General features: G+C 41.5%; 2 protein-coding genes across 2 annotated transcripts; one reads left to right on the top strand and one right to left on the bottom strand.

The window, feature by feature from the left end:
• The first annotated feature begins 243 nt into the window (after positions 1–243).
• LOC115574467 (uncharacterized) lies at positions 244–1152 on the top strand. The gene is made up of 2 exons (XM_030406012.1): positions 244–672; positions 783–1152. The coding sequence occupies exons 1-2, from the start codon at positions 297–299 to the stop codon at positions 1142–1144; spliced, it is 738 nt and encodes a 245-aa protein (XP_030261872.1). The 5' UTR covers positions 244–296; the 3' UTR covers positions 1145–1152.
• A 925-nt stretch (positions 1153–2077) lies between these two features.
• Positions 2078–4926, bottom strand: LOC115574531 (trace amine-associated receptor 1-like; the record flags this gene model as incomplete). The annotated part of the gene is made up of 2 exons (XM_030406120.1): positions 3999–4926; positions 2078–2097 (listed from the first exon to the last, which is right to left on the bottom strand). Coding segments are annotated over exons 1-2 (948 nt in total), but the record flags the coding sequence as incomplete, so codon positions are not given.
• Positions 4927–11720: the final 6794 nt, after the last annotated feature.

The raw sequence follows: 11720 nt of genomic DNA, 5'->3' as shown, positions 1-11720 counted from the left end.
GTCAGATGACATTTAGACTCATTTCCCTGTCCCCTGCGTAACAGCACAGTCTTGCCAATGCCAACAGTACAGCACAGGTTGGATAATATCGCGTCACATGCGTATAGAAATACAAGTAGACTGCGGAGCTGCAACAGCTTTCCATTTATTCACAACCCTCTGTGTCTCTCTCTCTCTCTCTCTCTGTGTCTCTCTCTCTCTGTGTGTATCTCTCCCTCTCTCTGTCTCGCTCTCTCTCTCTCTCGCTCTTTCTGTGTACTAAAAGCCTGCGTGCTACACACAAGTGACCTGTGACCATGGCGAGCCCCGTCGATGTGAACGCGGTGGACAAAGTGTTGAAAGAAATGCTAAAGGCGGAAGCCGACATAGCCCGGAGCCCAGGCTCAATCAAGTGGACTTCGCGCATCCAGATGTTGCAGACGTGCAAGCCTGACATAGCAGATAGACACAGCGACATGAGCAGTTATGTGACTCGTTTACGGACAGGAGATTCGGATAATGATCTCCTCAGATCTTATCACTGCAAGATCAATCAGGTTGAGATGATGCCCAAACTCATCGATTGCTACCTCGAGAGCGAGGAAAGCGCAATGAAATTCCTACGGGTCGCTTTTCAGGTGGATAGATACATGTATTTAGACCTGCTAGAATGCGGATCCCAGGGGGAGCCTGGTGAGTATGTGCTATACTGAGCAAATTGATCGAGGCTGCTGCTGCTGCTGCTGCTCAACTAAAGTCATATATATTTTCTGCACGTGTTTCTTTGTATTGTTTCGTTTCAGTCAGGAGAGATCCTCCCGTGGTGGAATTGAAGGAGAGGGTGCGTTCTGCGCTCGGCGATAAGGTCTCGCATCTCAAAAACGTGGCGACGACACCCCTTTACAAGAACAGGATCCTTCATTTCGACTGCGCCCTGGACCTACTGATGCAATACAAGCAGCTGCTTCGAAGGGAATGTGCCGACTTTTGGATGAACGAGGACGATACCGCCGCTATGACTCGGATACTGCAGGAACTATGCAGCGACGCTACCATCCCTCAAGCCAACCGGGAGTTCATCTCATTGGTGGTGGCCTCCTTTAACATGCACGCCTTTGACCTTCCAGAGATGTCTGGGGAAGATGTGCTAGTGTTTGTAAAGTAAAATGACAATAAAAAAAAACAAAAAACAAAAACAAATGTCAAACTGTGTCAATCTACATGTCATGTCAATGTATGTTACAAAATGAAATAAAAAACCTATATTGAACTAAAGAAACTGACTGGTGGGATTACATTGTGTCAGAAATCCACATCCATCGCCATCCGTTTTCGCGTAACAGCACAAGGTTGCCAATGTTGAACGGTGCAGCACGGGCTGTAGAAAAGAAAAGAAAAAGAAAGAAAGAAAGAAAGAAAGAAACCCAAACACATCAGATGACATTTAGACTCATCTCCCCGTTTGCATAACAGCGCAGGCTTTTTTTTTTTTTTGCTGCACAGAATTCCACATCCATCTCCATCCGTTTTCGCGTCACAGCGCAAGGTTGCCAAAGTGAAAGGCGCAGTATGGCGCAGCACGTTGAGCACAAGCGCAGCACTGTTTAAAAACCCCCACACGTGTCAGATAACATTTAGACTGGCAGGGGGGGTAATAGCGGCTTCTACCGGACACAAGCGGTAGTAATAATTATTTAGGGGGTGGGTCACCCTGACCCGAAGGGCAATGCAAGTGCTAAAGCACCGCGTGCTATACCAGTCATTGCCTGTAGGGGGGTCATGCGTGACGAAAACGCAGAGGGGGTAATAGCGGCATCTACCGGACACAAGCGGTAATGATTATTTAGGGGGTGGGTCACCCTGACCCGAAGGGCAACACAAGGGTTAACGGTGTACAGTAGCGGCTCCATTGTCTTCATCTCCCAGCCGCAGCTAGACAACCTGGTTTTGCAGAATATTGTGGGAGAGCTGCAGTTTCAGTGTTAAAGCTGATAAAATAATTGCTGTCTGTGGTTCTATATGGACTGTGGCAATAATTTTGAAAAATACGCTAATAGCTCGCATCAACATATTGAAAAAAAAAAGAACTATGAACTAGTTCATTTTTGGAACTGTGAACTTTGTTCAAAATTTTTAATTATGAACTGAAGTAGTTCATTTTAAAGTTTATGAACTGAACTTTGAACTAGTTCATGTAGAAAGTGAACTTTCCCAACACTGATGTTGAATGCATGTTATGAAGAGTTTAAAACTTTTTTTTATTCATTAACTCTTACAGAACATTGACTTTTCAGCATACTCACTGGGCATGTCACCCATTGAGCATGTTTGGGATGCTCTGGATACGACACCTATAAGACACCAAATGGTGGTCACACCAGATACTGACTGGTTTTCTGACCCCCCCAATAAAGCAAAACTGCACATTTAAGGGTGGCCTTTTGTTGTGGCCAGCCTAAGGCTGTGTAATATTCATGCTGTCTAATCAGCATCTTGATATGCCACACCTGTTAGGTGGGATGGATTATCTCGGCAAAGGAGAATTGCTCACTAACACAGATTTAGACAGATTTGTGAACAATATTTGAGAGCAATGGATCTTTTGTGTATATAGAAAAGGTTTTAGATCTTTGAGTTCAGCTCATGAAAAATGGGAGCAAAAACAAAAGTGTTGCATTTATATTTTTGTTCAGTGTACATGTGTACAGCACTCCAGCACCGACGTGAACTTCCTCTCCTCCTTCCTTCACCTCTTGGACCGTGACTCAAGCCTAACCAGCTTTCACCCTCATCTGCTGAAACCCTGTTCATAGTCAAGGGAAAGTAAATTGCCCGAATTACCTGATTCTGCCTTGTGTCCACTTTTGGGTTCAGCCTGACTTCATTGAGTGTAATAGTACATTATATTCACTATAATAATATCATATTCAAACTATATTCAATATGACCATGGCAACTTAGCTTACAATAACTACAAAGAACTTTTATTTAGTGTGTTGATTTTGGTGGCTCCTGTGGACAAAAGAGGTTGTGTTTCCATTGCCTCATGTCATAGAGATCCTGTTCTGGCAAACACGTGTTTTCACATTTCAAACATTCTGTTGAGTTGCAGTTTATGATGTTGTGTACAGTGACATTTTAATCTGTAACTATTAAAATATTGGAGTAGATATCACCTTCTGTATTATGTTTGTTCCAAGAGATACAATGCAAAATCCATTATTTGGTTATTGCAGAAAGGAAAAAGAGCTGTGAGGCATTGTTTGCAATGGTTCCATCATATAATATGTTGGGGCCCTAAATGTATAAGTAGCCAAGTTTCATGTTTTAATGAATAAGGGAAAACTTCACCTCAAATTTGGAACATATCACCTGGACTACTAAAGGTATAAGGAATTACAGCCGGGGGTCACAGTCTCTATAGATCGAACAGGCCACACACTTTTAATTTTAGTATTAATCCTATTTTGGGTTTTTTTGTTCCTATGTGTTTTTAAAATACTGAATATCATACCTATGTATATCTTCAATTGTTATTGTAGTATTGCACTGGTTATAGCGTTCATCTCCTTCAACACCATATATTTTATAGATTTTGTATAATTCCTTAATATCTAATACCCTTTATTGTCTTAAACTGAGCCCAGTGTGACCCTGACCTGAGGAACTCACTAGTTGTTACTGGTTTTTCTAGAGCTATTTCTAGTACTGTATTTTCATAGCAATCTCTGGTACAACAAATACCTTCTGGATTAATACAGTTCAATTTTATCCCCTATTATTTGATCTATTAATGGGTTAAACTGCAGTTTAAGCCATTAACAGAACTGCAATTACAATTTCAATCCAAACTGTTTTAACTTTATCCTTGCATATCCTTGTGATTTATCCATAGAGCAGCCATGACTTTTTGTTTCTATTATTTTTATTGGCTCAGTGTACTAGAATACATTAACAGTGTGCAGTATTGAGACAATACTACATGATATTTCAAAACAAACTTGAGTTGGTAAAGTCACCTTGGAATATTTTACCAGAAATTGTCATTTTAAAAGCTGATCGGAACCATCTGTAAAAGAAAGCATATATGAAAGGATTCAGCAATGAATTTGACAATGTAAGCCAGTTAAGTGTTTCAATCACAGGAATGGGTGGGGTTTTATGAGCTAAAGGCTGAAAAACAATACAAAGAAAGTAAGGAATCATACATAACAGGAAAACTCCCATAACTATAGCCAGAGTTTTGGTTGCCTTTGTCTCCATTTTACTGAAAGTAGCTCCTGACTTTGTGCTGTGACAGGTTGCATTTTGGATACTGTTCATCTGCTTCTGTGCAACCAGAAAAATCTTCAGATAGATGCAGAGCATTATGATTGCTGGGAGGTAAAATGATAAAACAGGTCCCATAGTGTTTGCCAACACAACATCAACTGAGCACATTTCTTCACAAGTTCCTTGGCTGAATCCTGCAAATATAATCGCAATTCCAATTAAAACAGAAGTACACCAGCTCACAAGGATCATGATCACAGTAACATGGACATTGATTTTAGATCTGTATGTCAGAGGCTGACAAACTGCATAATATCTGTCTATGGAAATACAACATAAGTTAAGAATAGAAGATGTGCACAGTGATACATCAAAGCTGTCTCGTATTTTACAAAATAAATCTTCATGATACACACACAGGGTTACAGTGAATGCCATGCTGAAAGGAACAACTACAACTCCAACAAGCAGGTCAGCCACTGCGAGAGACAGGATGAGGTAGTTTGTAGGGATGTGGAGCTGTTTGAAATAAATAATGGAGATTATTACAAGAAGATTTCCACATATTGTGGCAACAGCTAATGAGCCCAGGAAAATATACAATATTACACAGATTATGGAAGGGTTACTTGTAAATACATGAGTTGTGTTATCTGATTCATAGCAGGGATGCATGTCATTGATATTATATGTTAAATTGACAGTCAAATCCATGCTTCTCGATTTCTGCAATAATTACCTATGGTATCAAAAGAAATACATAGTTCAGCATGTACATCCTGTAACAGAATTTTCTCAGAAAAAAAACATTCCCTAAAGCATTTTTCGTCACTGAGTGACACTTCAATACAGTACGTACAAGGGCAGTACGTACTTAGTCACTATGCCACTGTGAAGAGCCTCATGACTTTGTACAGTATTTATCAGTTATCACGTAAATTAAAACAAACTTTGGTTCTCCAATCAGATGTAGGTACCTACCTCCTGTTTGGAAGAGACAGAAAGACAGAAATAATAAATAATGATATACCAAGTGTGTGTGTGTGTGTGTGTGCGTGCGAGCGTGCGTGTGTGGTAAAATGATGGTTTGGGTTAAATATGGCCACTTTGCATGGTGTAGACAAAGGAAACTACAAACAAAATGGCAGATAAGGGACTCCAATGGTCCATGATGGCAGCTGTCATTGAAACAAAGAATCAGTGCTGTGACTAGTGGTGGCTAATCGTTAGTTGCATGCAAAACCCTGAGTGTGTCTGAAGCATAACTTAAATACCATACATAAAGTGGTGTTGCAGAGCCAACAGCCACTAACCTGATGACACAGTGATTACATTTACACTTGAACAGTGAACAAACCAAATAGATTCTGCAGTACTTAAGATGTCGTCGCATGCGGACGCAGTGGCTCTGCATTCTCTTTATGTCATAGTTTTTGTTTGTCTTTTCATCTTTTCTTTTGGTCTCACGGTGGACTGTATTTATCTTGACAGAGCAAATTTACTTTTCATTGGCAATAACCATGCTGGATTCCATTTTGACACTTTTTCTATCCCTACGGACATCCTACGAACCCACGAACTACAGTAGTAAACATTGTACTTGCAAAATGACGCCGGGAGTGGAGGGAGAGGAAACAGAAGAGGGGGAAGCAAGCTGGCCTTCGTGCTCGACTAAACGCTAACCTCCATAGACCAGCGCTCCCCAAGTCTGTTCCTCACAAACTGCAGGTCTCTTAACAAACAAAGTGGATGAGCTCAGAATGAGAACTGCTTAAACACTGCATGACCATCATCATAGAGACCTGGCTGAATCACAATGCCCTGGGGTCCGTTTCACAAAGCAGGTTTAGTGAAAACTCTGAGTCTGTTAACCCTGAAATGAGGGAAACTCTGAGTTTTCTGTTTCACAAAGGGAGGTAACTCAAACCAGAGAAAGAGGGGTAACTCTAGCCTGTTTCACAGAGAGAGGTAACTTTAGCTCGGTCAGTAACCATGGTAACATACTCTCTGAAACTAACCTGGTCGGGACCAGGTTTTTCTAAACAAACCTCGAGTTTCTCTCTGTCTCCGCCCTCTTTCAGCCACACACGGTATTTGATTTCCTCATTCATTCAGTCAGCAGGCGAGTTTTGGCGTAGTATAGTTCTCATTGATCATTGTAAAAATCAGTCAGTAGGCCTACATTAAAAGTTTTATTAGGTGGCGACTATTTTCACTACCATGGCATGTCCTTTTGATAATGATCCCGTGGATGAAGGTGCAGCATTACTGCGCAGAGAATTAAATATTCGTCGGGAGATGATTATCAGACCGTGCATAGATGTTCTTGCATTTCCAGACAATTATCTTTTTGAGCGGTACCATTTCACGTCACAGTCCATCATTTACATACACAGCGGTGCTGGGCCACCACCCATTTTACGGGCATCTGCTTTCTTTCTGTTGGCTGAGTAGAAGTCTGTGTTAGTTTAAATAGGCTTAATTATTTAACAGAACATGATATAGATGAGAAGAAAATGTATGTGTGTGAAAACAGCATTATGTTGGGGATAAAACAACTGTACAGTCAAACAGCCACTTAATATTTACTTTACAATGTAAAACATGATCAAAATGAGGTACCCCCATGAGATTATGCAGAGGTCTAATGTTTTTATGTTTCATCTTAAGCTGCAGCCAAGTGCGCTTCTCAGCCGGGGTTGCACCTAAATGAAATAAATTAATAGGCTACCACTCAAGCAGTTTCCCCTTGTAATATTATTGTGATTGCAAAGGACTACATTTAAACTTACGCATTGACCTGAGCACCAATGTTCTCCCACGCTGTCCCCCTCTCTTTTGCTGCTGCAGTGGTGTTACACTTCCTTCTAAAAACATGCTCAAACTCACCGTATGAGCGCATTAAAACGTAGCCCTCCTCTTCCCCGTTACCATGGTGACTCGTCAAATCGGGGCTCCATTGATGCTGTCTTTTTATACTTGTGGTGCACGTGCTTAATTCCAGGTTAAACTACTCCGAGTTGATTAAACTAACTCAAATCAGCTGTTCTGGAACCGAAAACTCAGAGTTTCCTATCTCAGAGTAGATCAACTCAGAGTTCAGGGTTAGACTCAGAGTTTGTTGAACCTGCTTTGTGAAACGGAACCCAGGACGCAGCAATTGAAGGAGTCAGCTGCACTGTTTATGGAGCAGATCCTACGATGGACTCCGGAAAGAGCAGAGGTGGAGGTGTCTGCCCAGTGGAAAATTTTACTGCTCAGTGAGATTTCTCATTTCAGTCTTGTTGTAGTCTTTTTTGGTCTCAAACATTTCTCGTTTGTTTCTCCTAAAATTCCTTAGGAGCAGTAGGTGCGACTTTATTTGCCCTCCTTTGGAGACAAAAATGAGCAATACTGAAGACATACCTAGAGGAAAATTTTACTCCTCAAAGCTCATTTCCAGCACGGGGGAAACAAAACTGAGATTTCTTGTTTATTTCTCCCAATATTCAGTAGGCGCAATAGGTGAGACATGACAGCTCGCAACAGGAACCTTATTTGAGACATGACAGAGTTTTATTTGACACATATTTTATCTGAACCTGCTTGCCTGTTTTTCGGACCATGGACACCCAGCCTGCCCCTCCTCGGATTTGTTTGCCTGTATGACTGATCTCCCGGTTTTGACCTTGCCTGAATTGTTAAGTAAACTGAACTTTCCCTGCCACTTTGACTGTCTCATTGTCTTGCTTTTGGGTTCTACTCTGCCAATATCAGCGAACATACAGTATCAAGTGGCACACAGAAACCTTACTACTGAGACTACAGTCACTTCACCAAGAAACACATACACTCCCTAAATGCCCTACAGGTCTTTATTTCAGGGTTGTTAATGGGCTTGCTGAAATTATTTCTTACATATAAATAAATGCTAAACTACTGAAAATGCTAAACTACTGAGAGCTAAGATCACCATAGATCAATAATATGATGTTTTTTGGGTCCACAATAGTCACAACTTTCTGTTTATACCTATTTTTTGCAGCACACAAACTGTTTAAGGCACACAGTATGCAAAGATAATCAAATTCCTCATTTAAGGATTGGAACCCCATCTATTCGGCTCAACCTCAGCAGACTGAAGAGACCACTCAACGACTATTCCTTGGGTTCACAGCACAGCAGTTTATTTAGCAGCACAGCACATCTGTTGAATAATAAAACAAACACAATAACGTGGCATTTGGTGATCTGCTGTACAGCTCCTTGCCTTACACATTAAAAATGAATAAAATAAACACACTGTAACAGTCGCCATATTACACGATTAACAATCCTGTTTCAACTGCATGCAAAAGACATGATTTCTAACCCAAATGTCATGAATTTAACATAAAGTGGGCGTGTCTGCAAAGGGGAGATCTGTGGGTATCCATAGCATCTATTTTCATACAGTTATACTGTGTTATGAACCACCACCTTATCATGGTGGGGGGGTTTGAGCACTTGAATGATCCTAGGAGCTATGTTGTCCAGGACTTAATGCCCCTGGTAGTGTCTCCGAAGGCAAACAGGTCCTAGGTGATGGGTCAGACTAAGAGCGGTTCCAAAACCCCTAATGAAAATGTTTTGGCCATGATTACCTTTAACCCAAATCGACTCCTTTTTCCAGTATATGGGACTGAAAGCCCCCATATCCTGGCCTGGCAAATCTTCTCCTCTCCACGAGTGGGAAGATGTTGTTTTTCTTGCAATAAACAGATCACCAGAGACCTTCTTTTAGTAATTACAACGACTAAGCACATCTGGTCTGTTCCCCTTCCTCCAAAGAAGATGAACCCCTTTTCCTCAGGTCAAACAAGGTCAAGCCCGAGTTTTCTTTGGTCACACCAAAAGGAAGAAGGAATGTCTTCTAACATAGATGTGGTGATTTAAGATGTTTTACTAATCTATGTCTCTCTCCCTCTGGAACATTCTCCAGTGGGGGAAGGCTTACTGGGAAACCTAACCTGTGTGTTCTTCTCCTCACATGTCCAACTGTTATTTACGACCATTGTTGTTCTGGGTCTGACATTCCAATTCCTGTCTTCTATTCTCACCCAAATTCAAATACGTCCTAAATAACTAATAAACTACATCTCAGTTTGTTTTTAATTTAGCAGATTCCAAAATAGCGTAAGAAGGTCATACAATAGATCTTTCCCATGTTATTGTCAAGCCCAAAAGAAGTTTATTACTCAATAAGTTTGAGGTCAACAGAAACCACCCCTCCCCTTTGTCGATGGAGGAGAGACTTGGAGATCATCATTCCTTGTGTAATACTTGTATTATTTACCAGTTAAATGTCTGATATGTTTTGTTAAAGATAGAACTACAAGGAATATGTATAAGTCCTTGGTTCTACGGTGTATTGTATACTTTATTGTTATATGTTGTATACTTTAGTGCTTCATGTCTTAATCAGGTTATAATTCTTTTGAATGAAAAATGATCATTATCATGTTGCATCTTTTCACGAAGGCACGAAATTCAACTTTTAAGATGGTGAAGTTTTGGGAAGGTTAAAACGCAATTTCAAAACGTTAAATACAATAGTATAGTTAGATTAACTTTTTGGGAGCCTAAACGCAGATCACAGGAGGTGTGACACTGTCATCCGGCCCCCCCTGTCCAGTTTGCCTGCTGCAGGTCATAAAACAAACACTCTCCCCTTCTCTCACTCTCTCTTCTTCTCCGGGTGTTCCTCTCTCCCTGTCCTCTTCTCCCCCTGTTTCTTCTCCTTCTTCTCTCTTCCCTTCTTTGTTTTTTCATTTTTATTTTTATCTTTAAAGTAATCTTTACTTTTATTTTTGCAACAAGCTCTAAAAGAAGCGAATTGAATCCCTACTTTAAGTATTTTACTTTTATTCAAGTTTTTTTATTCAAACTTTTTGAGTTTATACTGTTAAAGTATCACCACCTGATTCAGAAGAAGTTGAATTAGTTTCAGAATCAGAACTTGAGTACCACTATTTGAAACCACCAAGAAAAGTCTTTTTCAAGACTTTGATCATCTGATGAAGAACGTTGCAAGCCTTGCAAGGAGTCTCCAACAAAAAGAGACTTTGTGTGCTCCCAGCCAAGACCGACTCTGCCCCCAGTGCTCCCAAGGCGGAAACCCCGCTGGGCCTTCGGACCAAGAGTTCCTCAACAGAGTACCGGCCTTCCCTCTGGCTACTGGACCGACGCGCCGTGCCATAGTCCAACCCAGAAGTCTCAAGAACACCAAACTTCAGTGCCTCCTGACTCCCAGACAAAACCGGCTCAACGTCTTCATGCAGCTGGATCCACATACGTTAGAATGAGTGGTGTCTAAAGTTCTGACTTCTGTCAAAGTTCTGACTTCTGTCTAAGTTCTAACTTCTATCTTATGAACTTAAGAGAACTACGATTAGGGTCTCATAGTATTAAAAATTACTCCCGTAATATTTAATATATAAATCCCGACCCTTTAACTTTACCATCTACCGACGGTCACACAACGTTATCGCTATTCTTATTACAGTCTTTACCTTCTCTGTTATCTGTTGTTCGTCTAAAATTGTCATGTCATTTATTTTACCCCAAATTATGTCGTCAATAAACATATATAATCGTTTGTCTTTGTCTGGAACTTAATTTTAATGTGGAGAACCGATGGATACTTGCAAAGAAGTCACTACTTTAGAATATTGAGACTGAATAAATTGATCTTGAATGGACTCTAACCATCCAAGCCAACTGGTACAGTTAGGTGTTTGGAATAATGTCCTCCGGATTATTCCAGTAACTAAACACTGAGGTGGTGCCCCATTTACGAGTCTAAAATGAATTACCAGTGATTAATTATCATATAAATATCAAAGTAGTGTGTGAGCAGTGTCACCTACATTATATATTCATGGTGCTGCCCATGTCAGGACCGCATACTATCCAACACCTGGAATGGCATCACCGCAACCTTGGAGCAAGGCCTGGGGTTGGGGATGGCAGGCGAGCCCAAACAAGTTATACTGTGTTATACCTCTCCTCGAACCGCCACCTTATCGTGGTGGAGGGGTTTGAGCACTTGAATGATCCTAGGAGCTATGTTGTCCAGGACTTAATGCCCCTGGTAGTGTCTCTGAAGGCAAACAGGTCCTAGGTGATGGGTCAGACTAAGAGCGGTTCCAAAACCCTCAATGAAAATGTTTAGAACAAGGAAGTGCATGTCGCCTGGAATGGCGTCACCGCAACCTTGGAGCAAGGCCTGGGGTTGGGGATGGCAGGCGAGCCCGAATGAGCGACGTGGGCCCGCCCTCCAGTAGGCTCACCACCTGCAGGAGGGTTAAGAAGGGGCTGGTGCTATGCGATTTGGGTGGCGGTCATGGGCAGGGGCCCCGATGACCCAAATCCCCGGACGGTGACTCTGGCCATGGGGATATGGAATGTCACTTCGCTGGGGGGGAAAGAGCCTGAGCTAGTGCGGGAGG

Source organism: Sparus aurata, chromosome 22 (genome assembly GCF_900880675.1).
Source record: "Sparus aurata chromosome 22, fSpaAur1.1, whole genome shotgun sequence".
In the NCBI taxonomy this organism is placed as follows: domain Eukaryota; kingdom Metazoa; phylum Chordata; class Actinopteri; order Spariformes; family Sparidae; genus Sparus; species Sparus aurata.
Note: the sequence above shows the minus strand (reverse complement) of the source record. Positions and strands in the feature narration are given on the sequence as shown.

Excerpts from the sequence above, each read along its gene's own strand:
- LOC115574467 (XM_030406012.1), top strand. The coding sequence starts at position 297 with ATGGCGAGCCCCGTCGATGTGAACGCGGTGGACAAAGTGTTGAAAGAA. Across the intron at positions 673-782 it reads CGGATCCCAGGGGGAGCCTG|TCAGGAGAGATCCTCCCGTG; the intron begins GTGAGTATGTGC and ends GTTTCGTTTCAG.